This window comes from Pinus tabuliformis, chromosome 2_1 (genome assembly GCF_031772625.1).
Source record: "Pinus tabuliformis cultivar Carrire ecotype Pingquan chromosome 2_1, CPIR1, whole genome shotgun sequence".
In the NCBI taxonomy this organism is placed as follows: Eukaryota; Viridiplantae; Streptophyta; class Pinopsida; order Pinales; family Pinaceae; genus Pinus; species Pinus tabuliformis.
In genome coordinates, this window is record NC_142299.1 from 597,721,036 (window position 1) to 597,747,920 (window position 26,885).

Here is a 26,885-nt window from a genome sequence, read left to right on the forward strand (position 1 = left end):
GGTGGCTGGTTGATTCCGAGAATCAACCAGCCACAGGCTGGTCGCCCAGTTGGTGGCTGGTTGATTCCCGGAATCAGCCAGCTACCAGCCGGGCAGGCAGCTGGTGGCTGGTTGATTCCGGGCATCAACCAGGCACCAGCCGCCCGCCCGGATGGTGGCTCCGTCCAGCTGGTGGCTGGTTGATTCCCGGAATCAACCTGCCACTAGCCGGACGGCCAGCTGGTGGTTGGTTGATTCCCGGAATCAACCAAACACCAAACGGGCGACCGGTTGGTGGCTGGTTGATTCCGGGATTCAATCAGCTATCAACCGGGTGGCCGGTTGGTGGCTGGCTGATTCCGGGAATCAACCAGCCACCAGCCGGGCGAGCAGCTGGTGGCTAGTTGGTTCCGGGAATCAACCAGCCACCAGATGGCCACCCGGCCGGTTGCTGGATGATTCCGGGAATCGACCAGCCACCAGCCGGGCGGGGGGCTGGTGGCTGGTTGATTCCGGGAATCAACCAGCCACCAGATGGCCGCTCGGTTGGTGGCTGGATGACTCCGGGAATCAACCAGCCACTGGTGGTTGATTCCCAGAATCTTCCAGTGACCAGCCACCCGCCCGGCCAGTGGCTGGTTGATTCCCGGAATCATCCAGCCACTAGCTAGGCGGGGGAATCAATCAGCCGTCCGGTTGGTGGCTTGTTGATTCCGGGAATCAACTAGCAACTAGCTGGCCGCCCGGGTTGTGCCTGGTTGATTCTGGGAATCAATCAGCGACCAGCCAGGTGGAGCCACCAGCCGGGAGGGTGGCTGGTGGCTGGTTGATTCCGGGAATAAACCAGCCACCTTTTGGCCGGCCGGCTGGTCCACCAGCCGCCCGCCCGACCAGTGGCTGGTTGATTCCAGGAATCACACAACCACCAGCCGCTTACTGGCCGGTGGATGGTTGACTCCGGGAATCACCCAGCCACTAGCCGGGCGGGCGGCTCGTAGCTAGTGGCTGTTGATTCCGGGAATCAACGAGCCACCAACCGCTCACCCGGCTGGTGGCTCGTTGATTCCCGGAATAACCCAGCCACCAGTCGGGCGGCCAGCTGGTCACTGGTTGATACCGGGAATCAACCAGCCACCAGTCGGGCGGGTGGCTGGTGGCTGGTTCATTCTGGGAATCAACGAGCCACTAGCCACTCGCCCAGCAGGTAACTGGGTGATTCCGGGAAACACCGAGCCACCAGCTGGGCGGGCGGCTGGTGGCTGGTGGCTTGTTGATTCTGGGAATCAACTAGCCACCAAATGGCCGCCCTGCTGGTGGCTGGTTGATTCCGGGAATCAACCAGCCACCAGCAAGGCGGCCATTTGGTGGCTAGTTGATTCCCAGAATCAACAAGCCACCAGCTACCAGCTGGGCGGGCGGCTAGTGGCTGGTGGCTTGTTGATTCTGGGAATCAACTAGCCACCAAATGGCCGCCCTGCTGGTGGCTGGTTGATTCCGGGAATCAAAGAGTTACCAGCTTCCCAGCTGGTGGCTGGTTGATTCCCGGAATCAACCTGCCACCTGCCGGGCGGGCAGCTGGGGGTTGGTTGATTCCCAGAATCAACCAGCAACCAACTGGTTTAACCAGCGACCAACCAGGTGATCGGTTGGTGGCTGGTTGATTCCGGGAATCAACCAGCCATCAACCGGGTGGCCGGTTGGTGGCTGGTTGATTCCGGGAATCAACCAGCCACCCGTCGGGCAGAGCCGCCAGCCACCAGATGGCCGCCCGGCTGGTGGCTGGATTTTTCCGGGAATCAACCAGCCACCGGTGGTTGATTCCCGGTATCATCCAGCCACCAGCCGCCCGCTCGGCCTGTGGCTAGTTGATTCCCGGAATCATCCAGCCACAAGCCGGGCGGGGGAATCAATCAGCCGTTCGGTTGGTGGCTAGTTGATTCCAGGAATCAACCAGCGACCAGCTGGCCTCCCGGCTAGTGCCTGGTTGATTCCGGGAATCAACCAGCCACCAGCCGGGCGGAGCCACTAGCCGGGCGGAGCCACTAGCCGGGAGGGTGGCTAGTTGCTTGTTGGTTCCGGGAATCACCCAACCACCAGCCGCCCGCTAGCCGTTGGCTGGTTGATTCCGGGAATCAACCAGCCACCAGTCGGGCGGGCGGCTAGTGGCTGGTGGCTTGTTGATTCCAGGAATCAATGAGCTACCAACTGGCTGCCCAGTTGGTGGCTGGTTGATTCCAGGAATCAACCAGCCACCAGTTGCCCAGTGGGCAGCTGGTGGCTCGTTGATTCCCAGAATCAACCAGCCACCAGCCGGGCGGCCAGCTGGTGACTCGTTGGTGGCTGGTTGATTCCCAGAAGAAACAAGCCACCAGCCACCAGTCGCCCGCCCGTCTGGTGGCTGGGTGATTCCCGGAATCAACCAACCAACCAACGGCTGGGTGAGCGGCTGGTGGCCCGTTGATTCCCAGAATAAACCAGCCACCAACCGGGCGACCAGCTGGTGGCTGGTTGATTCCTGGAATCAACCAACCACCAGCCGGGCTGGCTGGTGGCTGCTTGATTCTGGGAATCAACCAGCCACCAGCCAGGCTGGCTGGTGGCTGCTTGATTCTGGGAATCAACCAGCCACCAGCCGCTAACCCAGCCACCAGCCGGGCGGGCGGCTGGTGGCTGGTGGCTTGTTTATTCTGGGAATCAACGATCCACCAAATGGCCTCCCGGCTGGCTGCCCCGCTGGTGGCTGGTTGATTTCGGGAATCAACCCACCACCAGTTGCCCGCCCAGATGGTGCCTCCGCCCGGCTGGTGGTTGGTTGATTCGCGGAATCAACCTGCCACTAGCCAGGCGACCAACTGGTGGTTGGTTGATTCCGGGAATCAACCAACCACCAGTTGGTCGCTCGGCTGGTGGCAGGTTGATTCCGGAAATCAACCAGCCACCAGCAGGTCGGAGCCACCCGCTGGGCAGGGGGCTGGTGGCTGGTTGATTCCCGGAACCAACCAGCCACGAGCGGGGTGGCGAGCTAGTGGCTGGTTGATTCCCATAATCAACCAACCACCAGCCGCCCGCCCGGCTGGTGACTGGTTGATTCCTGGAATCAACCAGCCACCAGCCACCCGTCCGACCGGTGGCTCATTGATTCCAGGAATCATCCAACCACCAGCCGAGCGGGGGAATCAATCCGCTGCCCGGTTGGTGGCTGGTTGATTCCGGGAATCAACCAGCCACCAGCTGGCCGCCCGGCTGGTGCTTAGTTGATTCCGGCAATCAACCAGCGACCAGCCGGGCGGAGCCACCAGTCGGGAGGGTGGCTGGTGGCTGGTTGATTCTGGGAATCAACCAGCCACCAGCCGCACGCTCGCCCGGTTGCTGGTTGATTCCGGGAATCACCCAGCCACCAGCCGGTCGGGTGGTAGGTGGCTGGTTGATTCCCGGAATCAACCAGCCACCGGCCGCCCGCCCGGCGGGTGGCTGATGGCTCGTTGATTCCCGGAATCAACCAGCCACCGGCTGGCCACCTGGCTAGTGGCAGGTTGATTCCGGGAATCAACCAGCCACTAGTTGGTCGCCCGGTTGGTGGTTGGTTGACTCCGGGAATCAACCAGCCACCCGCCCCGCTAGTGGCTGGATGATTCTGGTAATCAACCAGCCACCAGTCGCCCGCCCGACTGGTGGCTGGTTGATTCCCGGAATCACTGCCCAGCTGGTGGCTGCTTGATTCCTGGAATCAACCAGCCACCAGCTGCCCGCCCGGCTGGTATCTCGTTGATTCACGGAATCAACCTGCCACCAGCCGTGCGACCAGCTGGTGGCTGGTTGATTCTCATAATCAACCAGCCACCAACTGGATGACCGGTTGGTGGCTGGTTGATTTAAGGAATCAACCAGCCACCAGCCGAGCGGAGCCACCAACCGAGTGGGCGGTTGGTGGCTAGTTGATTCCAGGAATCAACCAACCCCCAGCTGGCCGCCCGGCTGGTGGCTGGTTGATTCCTGGAGTGAACCAACCACTAGTCGGGCGGCCAGCTGGTGGCTGGTTGATTCCCAGAATTAACCAGCCACTAGCCGGTTTCTCGACTGGTGGTTTGTTGAATCCCGGAATCAACCAGGCACCAGCCAGGTGGCCAGCTGGTGGCTAGTTGATTCCTGGAATCAACCAGCCGCCAACCGGCCGCCTATTTGGTGGCTGGGTGATTCCCCCGCCCGGCTGGTGGCTAGGTGATTCCGGGAATCACCCAACTACCAGTCGGACGGCCAGCTAGTGGCTGGTTGATTCCGGGAATCAACCAGCCACCAGTTTGGCGACAACCATTAGCTAGTCGCCCAACTGGTAGCTGGTTGATTCCCGGAATCACCCAGCCACTAGCCGGGCGGGCGGGTGGTGGCTTTTGCGGCCGACTGGTGGCTGGTTGATTCTTGGAATCACCCAACCACCAGTCGGGCGACCGGTTGGTGGCTGGTTGATTCCGGGATTCAACCAGCCAGTAGTTGAGTGGCCAGATTGTGGTGGTGGCTGGTTGATTCCCAAATAAACCAACCACTAGCTGACCACTCGGCTGGTGGCTGGTTGATTCGCAAAATCACCCAGCTACCAGCCGGGCGGGCGTCTGGTCGCTGGTTGATTTCCGGAATCAACCACCCACTAGCCGGCCGCCAGGCTGGTGGCTGGTTGATTCCCGTAATCAACCAAGCACCAGCTGGCCGCCCGGTTGGTGGCTGGTTGATTCCCGGAATCACCCAGCCACCAGCCGGGCGGGCGGCTGGTTGATTTCCGGAATCAACCACCCACTAGCCGGCCGCCAGGCTGGTGGCTGGTTGATTCCCGTAATCAACCAAGCACCAGCTGGCCGCCCGGTTGGTGGCTGGTTGATTCCCGGAATCACCCAGCCACCAGCCGGGCGGGCGGCTGGTGGCTGGTTGATTCCGGGAATCAACCAGCCACCAGTCGGGTGGACGGATGGTGGCTGGTTGATTCCTGCCTGGTTGGTCGCTGGTTGATTCCCGGAATCAACCAGTGGCCGCCTGGTGGCTGGTTGATTCCCAGAATCACCCAGCCACCAGCCACCCGCCCTGCTAGTGGCTGGGTGATTCTGGGAATAAACCATCCACCAGCCGCCCGCTCGGCTGGTGGGAATCACCCAGCCGCCCGCTCGGCTGGTGGGAATCACCCAGCCGCCCGCCCGGCTGGTGGCTGGTCGATTCCCGGAATCAAAAGCAAAAGGAGAGATAGTTAACATTTATCAAAAACCACAATTAACAATGTAAATTTTGAAACGGGAACTGATACTATTACCCATTTCGTAGAGATAGCAAAAAATGACCCGATTTTCAAAAGTGGTGATGCAGAATACACATGTTTTTTTTAGAACATGGTTTTTGGAACTTTAATTTTTTTCAGGTGCATTAAGTTTTAGAATGGTAGTGATTTTCATGCTGATTTTAAAAAGTGAGTATTCTGCATCACACCCTTTTCTTTAAAGACCTATTTTTTGACTTTAAATTTTCTAGTGTGTGAAATGTAAATAATTATTTCGTAACCTTTTTTTTAAAAGACCTATTTTTTGACTTTAAATTTTCTAATGTATGAAATGTAAATAATTATTTCGTAAATTTAATAATTTTGGAAGTGATCTTCTTCTTCATATTTTCTAGTTTTTATTTTTATTATTTTTATTTTTGTAGTGGGGTTTTTATTGATTTGCATATTTAAAGAAGAAGGTCGATATTTTACATTTTCGATATTCTACATATTTATACATCATTAATTAAATTTTCAATCCACATGAAATAATTGTCTCTAAAAAACAACTATAAAAATATATATAAAAAAGACAAAAACAAAAAATAAAAAATGTTAAAAAAAAATTATATCATAAACCATAAAAGAATTTGGAAAAAAAAAAACAATTATATATATATATATATATATATAAATAATTAAGTAAGTGAATATTGAGAAATAAAACATATATATATATATATATATATGTATATGTATATGTATATATATATATATATATATATATATATATATATATATTAACAAAAACTAGGAAAAAAAAATAGAAACAAACTAGTTTAAAGAAAAAAAAAGAAAAATAACGAAAAAAATTTAAAAAAACTAGTGAAATTAATATTTAAAAAAAAAAAACAAAATGTAAAAAAAATAAAATCTCACAAACCATAAAGAATTTGGAAAAAAGAAACAAAATTAAATATATATATATAGATATAGATATAAGGAGAAATAGAGAAACTAAAAAAAATTTAGAAAAAACTAGGAAAAAAGATAAAAATAAAAATAAAAACAAACTAGTTTTTAAAAAAATAGAAAATTAACGAAGAAAATAAAAAAACTAGTAAAATTAATATTAAAAAAACGAAAATTAAATTAAATTATAAAAAAAAAAAACAAAAAAAATGGTTATTTTTTATTAAAAAAAACAAGAATACAATTATCTTTTATTAAATATACTTATTTTATTTAAAACTAAATAAATAAATTTCTTTTTTAAACAATCTTGTCTTTTATTAAAAAAAAAATTAAACAATTTTAATTATTATTATTTTTTAATTTAAAAATTCAAATTATTAAAACTACATTTTATATTTTCAAAAAAAATAAAAAAAATTAAACCTACATTTTATGTTTAAAAAATAAAAATAAAAAAAAAAATTTACATTTTTTTTTAAACCATCTTTTTTTAATTAAAAAGAAAATTATAATGTTTTTTTAAACAATATGTTATTTATGTCAAAATATAAATCTTAAAAAAAAAAAAAAAATTAAAACCAATTTTAATTTTTTAATTTAAAATTTAAAAAATTCATAATTTTTTTTTTAAATTAATCTATTAAAAAAATTAATTATAATTATGTGTTGTATAAAAAAATTAAAAAATATTGTTAAAGTTTTTTTATTTTTTATTTATTAAAACATATTAAAAATTTTAAATTAATATTAACGTTTTATTTAAAAAATAATTAAAAAAAACGACCGCCCACTAAGCCCCCTCCCCGGCGCCGCTCTGCCCACCCCTCCCTCCCCACGCCCCCTCCCTCCCCCCGGCCTCCTCCACCCGTCGGGCGGGGCGGGGCGGCCCGGGGATGGCCCTGCGCGGGGAGGCGGGAGAGGGGGCAGGGTGGGCGGGGGCGGGGGGAGGGCGGGGGCGGGGGAGGGCGGGTTGGGCGGTCATTTTTTTTTTATTATTATTTTTTAAATAAAACATTAATATTAATTAAAAAAATTTAATATGTTTTAAAAATTTTGTTTTAATAAATAAAAAATAAAAAAACTTTAATAATATTTTTTAATATTTTTATATAACACATAATTATAATTAATTTTTTTAATATATTAATTTAAAAAAAAAATTATTAATTTTTTAAATTTTAAATTAAAAAATTGAAATTTGTTTTAAAAAAATTAATTTTTTTTTATGATTTATATTTCGAAATAAATAACATATTGTTTTGAAACAAAAGTTATAAAAAAAAAACTAAAAAATAATTTTGATTAAAATATATTAATAAAATTTTTTTATTAATTTTTTTTAATAAAATAAAATTTAATAATTTTTATTGCTAAGGTTTAATGAATTTTTTCTTTCAAATTTAAAAAAAAAATTATCTTTAATTTTTTTGTTTGTTTTTAAATCAATAATGAAAATTTAATAAAAAATTTTATTTATCTATTTATTCTTAAATCAAAAAGACTTTTTTTTGTAAGTTGAAAATGTTCTTTAATTTTTTCTATTTTTTTTATTGAAAAATACCTATATTTTTAAAATTTAGATATTTTTTTAGTTTTTTTTTTTTTAATAATTTGAGCTTATTTTTGTCTTTTTATTTTTTTCTAAATGTTTTTAATATTAATTTTACTAGTTTTTAATTTTATTTTTTTGTTAATTTTCTATTTTTGTTTAATCTAGTTTGTTTTTTTTTTTTTTGTAGTTTTTGTTAATGATTTTTTTAATCTTTATATTTTTACTTACTTAAATTTATATATATAAATTTTATTTTTTTTTTCCAAATTCTTTTATGATTAAACGATTTTTTTTTAATATTTTTTATTTATATTTTGTCTCATATATATGTATTTTTACATTTATTTTTTAAGTAATCATCATTTTAATCTTAATTTCACTATTTTTTATTTTTTATTTTTGGTTAATTTTCCCCTTTTTTTTTTAAATCTACTTTGTTTTTAATTTGAATTTTTTTTAGATTTTTGTTAATGTTTTTTTTTAATTTTTCTATTGTTACCTATTTAATTTTATAGTTTTTTAAATGTGTTTTTTATTTTTTTTCCCAAATTTTTTTATGGTATACATATTTGTTTTTTTCCCCAATTTTTTTTAGATATGTTTTTTTAACTATTTATTTGTTTATAATTTGTAACTTTTTTCTAGTTTTTTAATTCTTTTTTTTTATAGGTTAATTTTGTTTTGTTGTTTTTTTTTTAACATTTTACATTTTTATGATTGATTTTATTTTTGATGTTTGATTTTTTTTGTTTTTTATTTTATGTTTTGTTTTTAGTATATATTTTTATTTATGTTTTGTTATTTTTAGTTTTTATTTTTTTGTTTTGTGTTTTTTCATTGTTTTAATTTTTATTTTTATTTTTATTTTTATTTTTTGAAATTTTAATGTTTTTCGGGGTCATGATAAAATATTTTATGCTATTATTTTGAAATGTTGAAATTTCACTCTTGAAAAAAAAATTGTTATCCCAGCATCAACACTTTTCGTTTTGAGGGTGTTTTTTGCACAAAATTTACCATTGAGAAAAAAAAAATCTTATTCGAACATCAACACTTCGTTTTGAGGGCGTTTTTTGGACAATTTTTGCACCAAAAATTGGTTTTCACCGTCATTTTTAAAACATGTTGAAAATTTAGCTTGGAAAAAAAAAAGGTGTTATTCCAACATCAACACTTTTCGTTTTTAGCACTGTTTTTGATGTTTTTTCGGGGTTTTTTGGCCAGAGTTCCCGTTTTGAGTTTATAGTTCCCGTTTCAAAGTTTACATTGTTAATTATTGATTAACTATCTTATAGACATTTGTCAGATGAAGGAGATTGGGTTCTGGATTTATTTTCTGGCTCAGATAAGTTTTATTATATGGAATTGAATTTCAATATGTTATTTTTTTATTAATATCTCATTGTACTAATTTAGTTCATTATTTCTTTTATGCTTGATAATTAGGTACAATGCTAGCATGTTGCCTTCAAAAAGGAAGAAATTGCATTGCAATTGAAAAAAGATCCAGTACAGTGCAATTTCATTCAGTAAAGAATTAATGTTCTTCAATTTCTTCCAGATGCAATGCAAGAAATTGGGTTGAATAAAGGGGAGTTTAGTGAATCACGCGTGGCAAAAAAGGCAAAGGAACCCCAACCACCATTACATGGAATGTTTGGAAAGGCATACATTGGGAGATTCGCAGACATCAAAGACCCATTAGAAGAGGAAAGTGAGCAAAAGGAAACAGAAAATATTGTGGAAGAAGACAATGATGAAACTCTAGAGGACGAAGAGTTTGGATTACGTGACATTGTTGATTAAATTTAAGTTATGCTTGTAAATCAAGCTTTGCAATATTTTGACTTTGACGTTTTATGAGAATAATAAACACTCAATTAGGGTTGTTATACGTTCAATATTTGTAATATGTGATTTTCGCATTGATTTTTAAGTTGATCATTATTTTTTGGAAAAAAAAGTGATTATTTTTATTTTTTTGACATGAAATTCATAAAAAAAGCTATTATTTAACTGTTTTTGGTTAAAATTATCGTATAAAAATTGTGATTTTGACATGTCAATTCTAGCAAATAATTATCAAAACATGTAATTTTTTAGTTATATTTATGTTAAAAATGGTTATTTTATGTCCATTGTTAAAAAATATTGTTTTTTAGAAACAATTATTTCATGTGGATTCAAAAATTAATTAAGGATGTATAAATATGTAGAATATCGAAAATTCTAAATATCGACCTCCTAATTTAAAAATGCAAAACAATAAAAACCTCACTAAAAAAAAGTTAAAATTAAAATAAAAAACAAGAAAATGTGAAGAAAATGGCCACTTCAAAAATGATCAAATTTACAAAATAATTATTTACATTTTATACATTAGAAAATTTAAAGCCAAAACACAGGTCTTTTAAAAAAAGGTGGTGATGCAGAATACTCGTTTTTTTAAATCAGCATGAAAATCACTACCATTCTAAAATGATTCTAAAACGTAATGTACATAAAGAAATTAAAGTGCCAAAAAATATGCTCTAAAAAAGCATGTTCGTTCTGCGTCACCCCTTTTCAAAATCAGGTCACTTTTTTGCTATCTCTACGAAACGGGTAACAGTATCAGTTCCCGTTTCAAAGTTTACATTGTTCTCCTTATTTGTCTCTTTATCTCATCACTCGAAACAAACACACTCTCTCTCTCCATATCTATCTATCTATCTCTCCATCCCTCACTCTCTCCATCTCTCTCTTCTTCCCTCTCTCCCCCTTCCATCTACATACTTATATACCTCTATCTATCTATATCAACATGTAAACATACACACTCTTTCTCCATATCTATATATAAAACCCTCCATATTTCTCTCCCTCCCTCACTTGCCCTCTATCCCTCTTCCCTCCTAATCTCCTTTCTCTCTCTGTCTCCACCTTTCTCTATCTCTACCTTTCTTCTTACCCCTCTCTTTCTCCTCCTCCAACTCCATCTCTCTCTCTCTCCCTCCCTCCCTCTCTCCTTCTCTCCCTGAAGTCCTCTCTGTCTTAATTTCTCTCTCATCTCCCTCCCTCTCTCTTTCTTTCCTCTTCCTACAAATCTGTCACTATCTTCCTCCTCTCATTCTCTCTTTTGCTTTTTTCCCACTCTCTTCATCTCTCCATATTTGTCTCTCTAACTCATCCACAATAGACACACTCTCTCTCCATCTCTCTCTCTCCACCTTTCTCTCTATGTATTTCTTCTTTCCTCCCAATCTTTCCCTCCAACTCCATCTCTCTCTCCCTCCCTCTCTCCTTCACTCTCCCTCTCTTTCTCTCATCCTCTCTCTCAAGTCCACTCTCTCGTACTTCCTCTATCTCCCTTCCTCTCCTACCTCCATCTATATCTATAACCCCCTACATCTATATTTACATATCCGTCTATGTCTCCTTTTTTTTATCTCTATATCAAGCCCCCTCCCAAACACATAGGCTCTCTCTCTACATATCTATCTATATGTCTCTCCCTCCTTCTCTCTATCTCTCTTCTATTCCCTCCCTCCCCCTTATATCTATATCTATATATACCTTTGTCTCTCCTTCTTTATCTCTCTATATGACCCCATAAACATACACATTCATTCTCCATATCTGTCTATATTTCCCCACCTCTTCCTCTCCCTCACTCTCTCCCTTACCCTTCTCTTTGTCTCTCTCTTTGCCCCTTCTCTCCCTCCTTTTTCCATTTTATCTCCCTTCGCTCCATATCTCCTGTCTCCCTCTCTCTGTCTACCTTGAAACTCCCTCTCTCCCTCTCGCTCAACCTTTCTCTCTCTATGTATTTCTTAACTACAATCAATTCATATAATGTAAGCAATCAAATAGGATTAGAAATTAGCATCTACACTAAAGCATTGCATCTAGTGCAAGTAATCAAATATAATTAGAAATCAACATCTACACTGAAATCAATGCATCTAGTGCAAGCATTCAAATAGCATTAGAAATTAGCATCTACACTAAAACCAATGCATCTAGTGCATGCAATATGCTTCCCTTTCTCTCCCCCCTCGATATATTTCTATATCTCCTTCCACTTGTCCTTCTTTGTCTATTTGTCACACCCCCACAAACACAAATTCTCTCTCTCTCTCTCTCTCTCTCCATATCTATCTATCTATCCCTTCCTACGTCCCTCTCTCCATCTCTCTCTACTTCCCTCTCTCCCCCTTCCATCTATATCTCTACCTTCTTCAATCTCTCCTTCTTAGTCTTTCCATATCATGCCACAAACATACACATTCTTTCTCCATATCTATCTATATCTCCCTCCCGCTTCCTTTCCCTCTCTTTCTCTCTCTTCACATTCTCTCCCTATCTCTTCACTTCTCTCTCTCTCTCTCTCTCTCTCTCTCTCTACATCTCCCTTGTCACTCCCTCTGCCTCTCTCTCTCTTTGCCTTTCTTCTTACCTCCCTCTATCTCCCCCTCTAATCACATCTCTCTCTCCCTCCCTCTCTGCTTCTATTTATCAAGTCCTCTCTCTATTCCCTCCTCTCTTCCCCATTCTCTCCTACCTCCCTCTTTCTCTCCCCCTCATCACTCACACTCTCTATCTTTCTCTTCATCATCCAAATCTGTCACTATCCCCCTCCTTTAATTCTACCTTCTTCTCTCTTCCACTTCTCTGCATATCTCATTCTTTGTCTCTATATCTCACCACCAAAAATAAAATCTCTCTCTCTATCTCCCTCCATCTCTCAATTGTCACTTCCTCTCTCTCTCTCTCTGTCTCCACCTTTCTCTTTGTATGTCTTTCTTCCTCCCTTCATATTTTTCCCTCCAACTCCATCTCTCCCTCGCCTCCTCTCTCCACACACTCTCTCTCCCTCTCTCTCTCTCTCTCTCCAACCCTGTCACAATCTCTCTCCCTCTCCTTCCCTCTTTTCCTTCTCCCTCTTGTCACTCCTCCTCTCCTCTCTCCCTTGTCCCTCCATCTATTTCTCCACCTCTATCACTCTCTCTTTGTTCTACCCTCCATATATATATTTGGAGTTAATATATATCTTAATATACTAATATATGTTATAATATAACAAATTTAATACTATATTAAACTTAATATTATACTAATAAAAAATTATTAAATTTAATAATATCAAAATTATATATATATATATATATATATATATATATATCATTTCATGATGATGATGATAATAATAATAATAATAATATGTTTTTAAAAGTAATATTATATTTAATGATGGATCTAAGCTTTATTATAGAGTAAAGATATTTAAAATTTTATCTAATTTGAATAAAATTTTGATGTGGTAAAACGTTTTGTTGAAGGTAAATTTATGATCCATTCAAATTCAAGGTATATGATAAAGGATATTTTAAAAGCATGATTTTTGTTTAGGGGGAGTTTTTTTTTTTTTGGAGAAAATTATTGTTATTATTTTTATTTTTTGATAATCGAGGGACATAATTACACATCACCCCATACTCGATTGTAGAATGTGCCTCTATGCCCAACTAGAGGAATATCTATAATTCTTACACTTTTTTTCTTATACCTTTTAAAATTGTTTCCCTACATAAATTAAATAATATATTCATATTTATGCATATATAAAGATTGAAAGTTTAAAAAATTGTTAAAATGATTATTAATCATAATAAAATACTTTAATACCTAAAGAAGAAAATAAGTAATTGAAACTAAATAATTGAATTACCTTCTTATAATATTACTAAGAGGTAAATATGTAATTAATTTAATTCTTAATATAAAATTAGTAAATTACATTTCAATAATAATAGTAATAACAATAATAAAAATGATTGTAGCCCAAAAGTAAAATATTTCAATACGCAGAATTAATTGATAACATGTATTTAAAATATATTAATATAATTTAATGTTGGAAAAAATAAGAAATTGAATGTGACAAAATTAAATCACTCTTTGATAAGAATAAAAAGAGATGTGAAATTCATTTAATTTTTAATATAAAATTAATACATAGCATTTAAAACCCCTTATCTCGATGGTAGTCCAACACCTCTAGTCTTTAATGTTCTCAATGAATCAATTGCATAGGCATTAGGTGGGATTTTGGCCATGCAATAGGCCTACTCTTCACCATATCTCCATTTTGGAGTGTGGTGATGATGTCAAGTCCACCCTCTTCTTACATTTAAAGCACATTAAGCACAGGGCATCTAATCCCTGTGTTTCCTCACTAAAACAATTAGAGCTCTTGCATGGCCATCGATTCCTCCTGATCTATGAAGGTGGTTACTCTGCTCAGCTTTAGGGATTTGCATTTCGTTTCTCAACAACTATGGTCTGAGAACAAGGGTGGTCTAGCATAGGTGGTTGTGGGTGAGATCGAACTTCCCACCTTCACTAACATGGAAATGGTGATGAGAATTTTGATTTTCATATTACACATCAATTCAAAAGAGTGGTAGGAGATGCTAAAGATCATGAGCTTCGCGTGTCTGGTGACCATCTCTACACCTAGCACAACATCCTCAGTTTCCACTATCAAGACCAAGAAGACAACAACATGGTGTTGGAAAGAGCTTTTTGGGATCTAGAATTCCATTTCCATCACACAAAGTTTGGTTATTGTTGAATTTCCTAACTTCTAGGCATGGAGCTTTAGGGTTCAAAATATCCCTCAACTAATATAGTGGATGACTCATCACTTTCTATTGTGCATAAAGTGTCTCCCCATGATATGCCTTGTAGCCTCACACCACAATAATGACACTCACACGGTAAGTCAAAACATATCTCTGTCGGTCTGGGTCCCTCCTATGGAAATCATTGCAGTCATAATAGCGAGGTCAATAGTCAAATCCACTATGTCAATGACTCTCTCCAACAACACTATGAGTTTCCATCCAACCAACCTCCTCAACGCTCCCTTTTCTAGATGATCCAGACTACTACAAACCATACTCGAGTGTCCACGAGGACACTTGTGAGCATTAACCAACATTATCAGTCTTTCAAGGTAGTGTTGCTATATATCTTGCTAATTGTTGGTCTTTCAAGGTAGATTTCTTGACTGTAGTTATGGTTTTGTATATTTTACTACAATGTGAACAAAGGGAGGCATTATGTTTTCTCCTTTCTGAGAAGAGACATCCCCATATCATCGTCCATCATATCCTTCCTCAATCTCAAGACCATTTTCATGGCCAAACCTTGTTGAGCTTTAATGCTCTAAATAATGTGTTTTTTGTAATTCTATCATAATACAAAGTCAATTTACTTAAAAAAATAAAAAATCCATAGTATTTAAAACATATTAACAATAATTAAAAAAATTAATGTACGTCATAGATAAAATATTTCAATGCCCATGTATATGCTATATAAAGTAAATGAAAAAATAATGTTTTAGGGTTAAAATCTCTCTCTCTCTCTCTCTCTCTATATATATATATATATATATCTATATATATATATATATATATATATATATATATATATATATATATATATATATATATATATATCACAGATTAGTCAAGGGATTGGAGGGATCAAATTTTGCCTACGCATAAATATTTCTCCAAGTTTTTCACTCTATAAGAGATTTGTAGTTCAAGTGATTTGATCCCTCTCAACACTTGATATATCTGGGTTTAAGATGGATCTAGGTTGGCTATATAACACTATATAATATCTATATATGTATCTATGTGTCTCTTTCTTATTCCCTCTCTTTATCTCACCCCAAAACATACACATTCTATCTCGATATCTATCTATCTTTCTCTCCCTTTCTCTCTCTCTTCCCCTTCTCTCTGTCTCTCCCCCCCTCTCTCTCCATTGCTCCCTTGTCAGTCCCTTTCTCTTTCCACCTTTCTCCCTCTATTTATTTCTCCATACCTCACTCTCTCTCCCCCTACAACTCTAACTCTCTCTCCTTCTCTCTATTGAGTCCTATCTCTCTTTGTTCATCTCTCTCCCTTTCTATCCCACCTCCCTATGTCGCCTCCCCCATCACTCTCCTTGTGCCCGCCAACTTTGTCATTATATCCCTCTCTCTCTCTCTCTCCAACTTTTTCACTATATCCCTCCTTCTCTCCATCTCTCTCTCCTCTCCTCTTCTTTGTCTCATCTCCTCTCCTCTCTCCCTCACTCTCTCTCCATCTATCCCTTGTCGCCATCTCTCTTTCTCTCTCTAGCCCCGACCCCCCAACCAAGTCCCCCCAACCACCACTTAGTTAAGATGGATCTATACTCATTCTTAATAATATTATTTATATTACACTTATTTATATATAAAAGTATTTTGATTTTTAACTTTATTAAAACCTTAATTTAATTCCTATGGGAATATTCTTAGCACTTTTGAGAATACATGATTTAGATATATCTCAGAAGTAATTTAAACCTCTTTGCTTTTAGATCCAATTAAAAAATGTTATAAAATGAAATTAAAATAAATTATTTTTATTGTGAAATAATTTATGGTGTTTGGGCATGTGGTATTGATAAGTCATGGTATTGGCCCATGGTATTGTAAGAAAATCTATTTAGAAGTTAATAATATCCATGGTTAAGAATCTTGTCATATTGTTATAAAATATTTTGATTGTGAAATAAGTTATACTTTTTGGGTATGTGGTGTGGTATTGATAACACATGGTATTGTAACAAAGCCTATTCATAATTTCATAATGTCAATGGAAAAGTGGGGATCAATATCCCTTGTTAGGAATCATGTCATATTGTTATAAAATATTTCTACTATTAAATAAGTTATGCTTTTTGAGCATGTGGTATTGATAAGCAGTGGTATTGTAACAAAGCTTATTTACAAGTTAATAATATCCATGGTGAAGTGCGGGTGAACATCTGATCTAAAATGGGGCACTAAAGGCTTCTTGTCAGCTTACAAGAACCTCTCCCACTCCAAAGCTTATATATATTTCCTAGATCTATGCTTATGATTGATAAATGTGGAATTAAAAGTGCTTGAAAGAGGTGTATGCTTGTGTTTGTTTTTAAACTGTTCAAGTGCTTATGTATATTTTCTTATGATGATGTTTAAACATACATACCAGTAAATAAAGCAGCAAATCAACAAACGCATAAGATAACAATATAATTAGGAGTTCACCCAAACCTTTTGGGCTATGTCTCCATGAGCTCTAGTCAACTCGACTAGGCTCTCTGAGATTATGGTAAGCTTATTTTACAAGTTCCACACTCAACTCCATTGGTTTACAACTGAACCTATGGGTTTATAATACCGTCTTACCCCTGGATGTCCTTACTCTGCAAACAGATCTATGCTTCTCTAGACTAGGCTCCTTCAATTAGTGCTCTGAGATATCTTGAGCTCTAGTTTGCACCAACTCCCTCAGAACTCTCTTAGCTATCTGTGGAACTCCTTCTATTGTCTTCAACACCCTATGGACATCAACAATAGCTTGATCATTTTATCCCTTTGTTGTTCTGAACTTCATTATAGCCCATGGCTCTTAGAAGTTTGTTTGAGCTCTCTGGCTCTACAACTCTGGTTCTCTAGCTAATTGGCTTTGGCTCATCTGGCTTTGGCTCTCTTAGCTATCTGGCCTGCCTGTCTAGCTCTACCTCCAACCTCTGGTGGCTTTGCCTCTGCTAGGCCCTCTAGCTCTGAAGCTCTTAAGCTTTTTGGCTCTCGGCACTCAAGTTCTCGGGCTCTTTGTCCCTTTCGTGTTTCGCTCGACCTCTAAGTGACCCTCTGCCAATTGTGCTCTATGTTTATTTATCGTGCATCAGTTTTCACCTCTGCAAGCATGGAAGATTGATCTATTCATTAAAGAATTAGTTTTCCCATTAAAATGCATTGGTGGGTACAGGAAACCCGGTCGTTTGGCCTCCTCCTACAATCATCCTGAATTCCAACATATCATGGCAACACACAAAGAAATGAACAAAAAACACTTTATGGGCCTTTTAGGCAGACTTCAAATAATATAGAATCGCATCTATACCCCTCTTGGGTCCGTGTTCTTCATCTCTCACCGCAAATCACATTACCTATGGCAAAACATCAATACACGAGAAATACATAGAAAATCTGAAAATCTAGACTTCAAATAATATGCAATCGCCCCTATAAGCCTTTTGGGTCAGTCATTTTATCGCATATCTCAATCACTTTACGTTGGCCAAAAACCCAAATACAAGGAAAATACAAGGAAAATTCGCAAATCTAGATTTCAAATATTATAAATCACTTCTATAAACTTATCGGGTCCATGCCTTGATCGCTAATCGCAATTGCACGTCACATAGGTCAACGACCCTTTGTATTGTTGTGATGCGATTCACCGATCACTAATCGGTGCTATCACATATCACACAGTTGCATAATCGCATGCCGCATTTTCGCAACAGCCTTTGTATCAGGGATTTGCTGATCACCGATCGCCGATCAATCTATTGGCACTATCACCATTGGCCCATTGCATCAGCGTATCGCATCAGTGTGGGTCTATGTCTCTGCTCCTCTGATCACCCAATCGCCGATATCGCAATTGCTAATCGCACATGTAAAAGGCACGAGATTTCGATATTGCTTGAAGCCTTTCTCTGATTGCAATATGTCAGAGATCGCTAATCAGGGATCCTTAAGGACTACTACTCCACCCCTTAACATTGCTATGTGATATTTGCATGTAAAGCCTTAAGCCCCTTTTAATAATGATTTGCCTCCTTTTTCTAAGGATAATGGGCAAACTTCTTTTTGCGATAACTCCTTCATCCGGAGTCCATTTTTGTCCATTCAAATTGCAATAGATTGAGATTGAAGAGATCTATGCAATGAGACTATTTCTTAGAGCATCCTTTGACTTTAATTTTTCCTCTATGATGAAAATTCATATACTTAGAAGTCTATGTTATATCCATTTTGGATCATTCCTTCCCACTAAAAATATTTTGGACTCCAAAAGATAGATATACTAATCTGAATAGTAAATGACAGTAACAACACCATATTCTTTCAGCCTCGATGCACTAGCCTTGCATAGTGCCTCTAAACCAAAGCCTTTGAACACTCCCTTCCTGGACGTGCTTGTCCTCCTAGGAAGAATTATTTTCCTCCATGACTTCCTGTAGGATTCCTGTTGAGAAGGTTACAAAAGGTAGTTTCAACTTCTCTTCCTTGATCATTGATCCAAGGTGGCTCAAACCAATGTGAAGTTACATCTGCTTCACAAAATTTTTATTTTTACCTGTTTGACATACTGTTAACAACAATTGTTAACAACAACTAGATGGCCTAAACTCCTGCTTCAACAAAAGAAACATATTTCACATCTTGTGAACACCTCCATGTTTTTACATCTGCATACAAATGATTGACTAGATAACAAGCCAACAAAACATGCCTTTAAAACAATTGACCCTTCAAGTCAAGCATGTAGAAAAAGAAACAATTGACCCTAAAGTTCTTTTTCAAAGATGAAACACTTCATCATTATCTCCATCTTGGAGACCAAATCAACTTTTCCCAAGTCAATATTGCATTACATGCATGTTTACAACAAAGTAATCAACCCTTCAAGTTAATCACACATACATGTTCAAATACAAGGAAATCATCAAAATCCCTCTGTTCATGCATATCATATGCTTATGCATGCATTTCATCTTTCAACTTTCACTTAAGTACATTGTACTTTCGAAGCTGAGATGAACATAATGTTGCAGCAATAAAATGAGTCTCCTACTCAACTTTTTCCATTCACCTTTTTGGTAAAACCCCGAAACTTGCATTCCATTAACAAAGAAATGTAAATAGATGCAACTTGATATAATGCATTTTCAGAAAGGAATGCAACCTTAATTTGATAAGAATTCTAACCATTTCTTACCAATCCATTTCAAAGGTCCTTCCTTTGTCTACAAATCAGCATCAACATGTGAATCATCCTGAAACACATCATTTATGGAAACTTCATTTCCATTCCTACCATTTTCTCTTTCCACCTTCTTCAAGTTTCATGGAAGCATTGTTGGATACAGAGTCCAACACTTTTCAGCAATGTGTCCTTACTTATGGCAGTAAATGCAACACATGTGCATCTTCTTGACAACATGATTTTCCTTATCCAATGGACCTTTGGCTTTTTCCTTCCTTTCCTTCAAACATTTCCTATATGTGGCCATTCTCTTCCAACATCTAGAAACATTATGGTTATCCAAACCACAAAAGGAATATGCAATTCTTTTCCCATACTTATATGGAAATTTATCATGCTTTACATAACAAAAAAGAATATTATTAGAACCAAATTTATACCTTTCTTTTTCACCTTTATCTCCTTCATGAGGAGGTGAATTGAATGAAGAAGTAGCTCCCTTTGGAACACCATCAATCTCTTCTAGGCTGTCAGGGTTTCCAGAACTTTCTGGTTCAAGTGTATGCTCATATACATATTCTTTCTACAAAGTATGCTTCACACTATTGCATTCCCCAAGAATACAATCTTCACACTCTTGAGGTAGAAGACCTACAATGAAACTACTTCTTGGAATTGTTGCAATGGCCTTTGCAGAAGCATTGGAACTTTCTTCATAGCATTGTCCATAGCCAATACCTAAATACTTAGGCCTTTACTCAACTATTATTGGCTCAACAATACCCTATGCATGTTTTCCCAAGCCTTTTCCTTCATAGCTCATCCTGGACATTAACTTGGAACCTATGCCTCTGGTATGTTTTTTAAAAGAACCAACATAAAAATTCTTAGAAGAATTTGAAGACAAACATGAATTGTTTACCTCTTCTTCAAGTTGATACTTGACCAAGGCTTCTTTGGCAACAAGGAGCTGTGTCTCCAACTCATGCATCCTTTTCAAGTTCATATTTGCAATATGAATTTGCCTCTCCATTTCCCTGCAATTTTTCAGAAAGCAACTGCTTCTCTTCCTTCATGGAATTCAAATTCTCTAAGTATGATGCTCTTCCTTCCATCCTCATACATTTCTCTCACCATATCCATTATGATGAACAAGTTTTGCTTCATGTCTTCATCAAAGACTCTTGTGAAGAAAGAAGATTTGAGAACTCACTTGTAGAAGTAGTCATTATCAAAATGAACAAAAGAACTTCAAACAAGATTAACAAAGAGATTATTCAAGAAACCTTTTGCAACAAATCTCTTGTGCTTCAAGGATTGCCTTCAGGTCCTTTAGGATAAGAAGAATTCCTTCAGCGCTTCTTCCCTCTTGTCCTCTCCTGGACTTAGTCATCAATAGCTTTCACTTCTGCAAACTCACACAACAGTCAGTTTACAAACATCAAAGAGCTAAATTATTTCTACTGTTTGAATAGCTTTCAAGTCAAACAAGCATATAGATTTCTCTATCAATCAAGCATTCTGATCTAATACCACTTGCATCATGATACCATCTGCTCTGGTATAACCTAAGCTCTGATATAACCAACACTGATATAACTAGCTCTGATACCACCTTCTTTGAAGGTGGGGTTAATCAACTTGATGCTCCGGTATAACCTGCTCTGATACCACCTAATCTGAAATGGGGCACTAAAGGCTTCTTGTCAGCTTACAATAACCTCTCCCACTCCAAAGCTTATATATATTTCCCAGATCTATGCTTATGATTGATAAATGCAGAATTAAAAGTGCTTGAAAGACGTGTATGCTTGTGTTTTTCTTAAACTGTTCAAGTGCTTATGTATATTTGTTTATGCTGATGTTTAAACATACATAATAGTAAATAAAGTAGCAAATCAACAAACGCATAAGACAACAATATAATTAGGAGTTCACCCAAACCTCTTGGACTATGTCTCCGTGAACTCTAGTCAACTTGACTAGGCTCTCTGGGATTATGGTAAACTTCTTTTACAAGTTCCACACTCAACTCCCTTGGTTTGTAACTGAACCTATGGGTTTAGAATACCATCTTACCCCTGGATGTCCTTACTCTGCAGATAGATCTAGGCTTCTTTGGACTAGGCTCCTTCAATTAGTGCTTTGAGCTATCTTGAGCTCTAGCTTGCACCAACTCCCTCAGAACTCTCTTAACTGTCTCTGGAACTCCTTTTTCTGTCTTCATCACACTCTGGACATTAGCAATAGCTTGATCATTTAATCTCTTTGTTGTTTTGCACTTCATTACAGCCCATGGCTCTTAGAAGTTTGTTCGAGCTCTCTGGCTTTGCGGCTCTGGTTCTCTAGCTAACTGGCTCTCGCTCTTAGGTCTCTAGCTCATCTGGCTCTTGCTTTCTTAGTTATTTGGCTTTGTCCATGTGGCTTTGCCTCCAACCTCTGGTGGCTCTGCCTTTGCTCGGCCCTCTGGCTCTAAAGCTCTCAGCCTTTCAAGCTCTCGGCACTCAAATTCTTGGGCTCTCTGTCCTTTTCATGTTTCGCTCGACCTCCAAGTGACCCTTTGCCAATTGTTCTCTATGTGTATTTATCGTGCATCGGTTTTCACCTCTACAAGCATGGAAGACCAATCAATTCATTAAAGAATTAGCTTTCCCATTGAAACGCAACGGTGCGTACAGGAAACCCGGTGGTTTGGCCTCCTCCTACAATCATCTCGAATTCCAACACATCATGGAAATACATAGAGAAACACACAAAAATCACATTATGGGCCTTTTAGCCAGACTTCAAATAATATAGAATCGCATCTATATCCCTCTCAGGTCTGTGTTCTTCATCGCTCATCGCAAATCGCATTGCCTATGGAAAAACATCAATACACAGGAAATACATAGAAAATCCGAAGATCCAGACTTCAAATAATATGAAATTTCCCCTTTAAGCCTTTCGAGTCTGTCATTCCATCGCATATCACAATCACTTTGCGTAGGCCAAAAACTATAATACATGGAAAATACAAAGAAAATCCACAAATCCAGATTTCAAATATTATGAAATCGCGTCTGCAAACATATCGGGTCCGTGCCTTGATCGCTAATCACAATCGCATGTCGCATATGTCAACGACCCTTTGTATTGTTGCGATGCGACTCACCAATCACCAATCAACACTATCGCATATCGCATAGTCATATAATCATGTCGCATTGTCGCAATGGCCCTTGTATCGAGGATTTGCTGATCATCGATCACCCTATTGGTGCTACTGCTATTGCCCCATCGCATCAACATGGGTCTATGTTTCTGATCCTCCAATTGCCCGATCGCCGATATTGCAATCGCTAATCGCACATCTAAACGTCCTGGGGTTCCGATATCGCTTGAAGCCTTTCTCCAATTGCGATATGTCGAAGATCGCTAATTGGGGATCATTATGGACTCCTACCCCACCCTTTAACATTGTGATGTGATATTTGCATGTAAAGCCTTACGCCCTTTTAATAAGGATTTGCCTCCTTTTTCTAAGGATAATGGGCAAACTTCTTTTTGTAACAACCCCTTCAACCGGAATCCATTTTCGCCCATTCAAATTGCAGTAGATTTAAATTGAAAAGATCTACACAATGAAACTATTTTCAAAAGCATCATTTGATTTTCATTTTTCCTATCTGAGGAAAATTCATAGACTTAGAAGTCTATGTTAGATCCATTTTGGATCAATATCCAAGGTTAAGAACATTTTCATCTTGTTATAAAATATTTTGATTGCGAAATCAGCTATTTTTGTTGGGCATGTGGTATTGATAAGGCATGGTATTGTAACAAAGTCTATTTTTTTCAAATTAATAATATCCATGGTAAAGTGGGGATGAACATCTATGGTTAAGAATCTTTTATTGTTATAAAATATTTTGGTTGTGAAATAAGTTGCAGTTTTTGGGCATGTGTTATTGATAATTACTCATTTTGGCCCATGGTATTGTAACAAAGCCTATCCACAAGTTCAAAACAAAATCAAAATATAACAAATTGAATTTTATTATTTTTACTACTTTAACATTTTATTATTAATTGAGCCAACAATTAAATGTTTACAATCATCCAGATACTAAGGTATCACTTTTATTTTATTTTTTACTTTTTTAATTATAATGATATTTAAAATTGTTTACATACTTACATTACACCATCGCAATAAATAAACATGATGAACAAATAATCTTAAATAATAATAAATAGAGTGTAAATATATTATATAGGATTTAAATCATAAAAAAAAAATACAATTCTGGAAATAAGCTCTTTATATGAATCATTAACTAGAAAAAGGTTATATAATTCTTGTTTTGCTCTTAATCCATGAGTTTTGAACCTGTTTTAAATAATATTCTGCCTCCATAATTAAAACACTTCAGCCAGATTCCCAATTGAACTGCCTCCATAAAGAAACCATTTCCTCCAATACACTCTTAAGATATATTCAAATACACTCTTGAGATATATACATTAACCATTAATTAGGAAACGTTAACATAAATATTTAATGAATCCACTTCATCTTTGCGATGCTATTTTGGTATTCCTGTCGAAATATTACTGTTAGACTCTTCGCCATCACATGGGGCTTTCACGTCCTTTGCTTTGCCCCAGAGGGTAGTATAAAGTCCCAGAATAATCAAAATTGCGCCCACTACCCTACAAGTATTCAGCATCAATATCACTAGATCAGAATTGCATTCACCGCACTACACATTTTCAGCGTCAACATCAACAGGATACACACTGTTTCGAATCTTTACAAAATCAGAAGTGGTCATGTGCAGGGATGAGGTCAAATACGCTATTTTTGAGAAATATTTCAATCGCTGCATGATAAATATAAATGGAAATTATCGAAATTGTATTGTTGCTTACCTTCCCAAATGGAGATTCACATGAATAATGATAAGCTCCATGATTGCAGTGCAAATCGTGGCTAGTGGGTTGAATATTGCCACGAACACAGGCCCTCTCTTGCTTATACCCCAAGCTATCAAAAAAAATACCACTGAAGAACCTACCATGCCCTGAAACATTGAATGTATTTATCAATCAAACTATGTACTAAGGATTGTTCTAATTAATGTTTTGCTGCTATATTTAATCTGTTAATTCGCGAGAACTTTTTATTCCAACAAACAATTTGTGTTGAGTATCATGATGCTTACCGTATATACAATACTAAGAAGATCAATATTCCATCCTATAGACCATACATTCGACTTCTTACTCGCGAAGATAATACCAAGTAGAGCTGATTCTACTGCACTAACAACATTCAGGAGTGTTGTTAATGATAGCTGAGCCGGGTACCTCTTCAGGACAGGTGCCTGTGTTGAATTTCACCAATCATACCATTGACAGTCAAAGAATTATAAGCAGAATAATATCAATGGAATAGGTAGATAAAACTGAAAATGTAAGTAAAGATTTTAAAGATGACCTGAAAAGCAATATAGGCAGACCAAACAACAACGGCCACAAAGACGAGGATGGAGCCTAGTACAATATTAGGCTTAGATTTGTAAGTGATTTGATGACTTTTCGCACCAGGCGATAAAAAATGAAGTTCGGGTCCCCTGTATAAGGTCATGACCATTGCACCAGTAACGCTTATAACTGTGCCCACAACTTTTGCTTGTCCTCTTAAACTTCTGAGATTCACTTTCTCCTGTCTAGCAAAACAGGCAAGTTGAATTAGCATCATGCCCAATGGTAATCCCCTGACATGCAGTATTGTAAATTAAAGATGTGCAGAATTCATTTGATAAACAGAAAGGAATTTGACAGCTTGAGATGCACTGCAATTTCCAAAACATAGTTCATCTGGCATAGTAATATCAACGTAACAACTTCTACCTTCGAAGTGTGGCTATTACAAAAGTTAAAACGGGAACAAGATTAAATGCTGCCGCAGTAAACGTGGAAGAAGTGTAGTGCAATCCTGGAATGTAGCAATTATGAGTGATCGCGATTCTGTAACAGAAAATCGATAAAAAATGATTTTATATACACTGCCGACACTAACGCTATAACACTATGGGTAAATCGATTTCAAATACGAAACCAGAGTTAGTGAGACTTGCTTTTATATTGCTGGTACTAACTTGCTTTTATATTGCTGGTATTCTCTTATAAGAAAGACTTATGGGTGAAGCCTCAAGAAAAAATTTGAACACGTTCATTCAATAATATTAGAGAAAATATAATGTCAGAGCTAGTGTCTAGCAAACACCTACCCACTTCCAAGCAAGAAAATTTGAAAAAGAACAGGCCATGTCAAAGGTGGTCAAACACCTACCCACTTCCAAGCAAGAAAATTTGAAAAAGAACAGGCCATGTCAAAGGTGGTCGTTGCTTTCTGCAAAACGGGATGACAAATTAGGTAATGCTCTGTTTCAGCGTCTCTCTCTATGTCTATAGCTAGTTAGTTCTATGATATTGTTCATTCGCTAATTGAAAATAATTTTTTTAAGACCTAAACAAAAACATCAGAATGAGCGTAAACCTTTCTAAAAAATAAGCCAGAGGTGCAATAGTTATTGTTGCAAAAATCTGTCTGTATGTCACAAAAACAAAGTGATTCATGCCATCTCCTAAGGCAATTCTCACCATAATGTACACGCCTGCAGAAGCTATCTGAACTATAATCTGAGAAAGATAGGGTTTGAGTTTCTCAATTGGCTGCAAAGAAGCCATTATATTATACTTCCGGCTAACCTGGCCGGAACCTTAAACGCTCACGGGATATTTGAAGGAGACTGGCCTATAATCCTTCTTATATACCAGTGAGATTAAGCGCCCAACACTTAGACAAATCAGATTCTCTTGAAAAAGGGACTCAACTTACAATCCGATTCGTACAATCATTATTATCTTCTCTCCAATATTCTAATAAAATAATAGCATAAGGCTTAATTTAGAAGATGCGCATTCAACTTTTGCTATGGTTATCATTGACTTCAGCGCACCAAACGCTTGGCCATTATGCGATGCTATTCTCCAGGTTATCAACTTTTTCATATTCGAAGATTTAAGAGCTTTTGGTTTGGAAATACTTTTTTTTATCAACTTTTTCATATTCGAAGATTTAAGAGCTATTAGTTTGGAAATAATTTTTTTTCAAGAAGAAAAAGCTATATAGATTATATTAAGTCAATATAAGAAGAAAAAGCTATATAGATTATATTAAGTCAATATAAAGAGCTACAACGTAAAACATATGAGAAGGATTTGAGTGGAAATA

General features: G+C 38.4%; 1 protein-coding gene across 1 annotated transcript; it reads right to left on the minus strand.

Moving 5' to 3' along the window:
* Positions 1-23,953: 23,953 nt before the first annotated feature.
* LOC149201871 (WAT1-related protein At5g07050-like) lies at positions 23,954-26,380 on the minus strand. The gene is made up of 7 exons (XM_089399848.1): positions 26,148-26,380; positions 25,941-26,000; positions 25,499-25,615; positions 25,083-25,314; positions 24,808-24,969; positions 24,515-24,666; positions 23,954-24,295 (listed from the first exon to the last, which is right to left on the minus strand). Exons 1-7 carry the CDS (start codon positions 26,336-26,338, stop codon positions 24,169-24,171), a joined length of 1,041 nt encoding a protein of 346 aa, XP_089255974.1. The 5' UTR covers positions 26,339-26,380; the 3' UTR covers positions 23,954-24,168.
* Between the last annotated feature and the right edge of the window lie 505 nt (positions 26,381-26,885).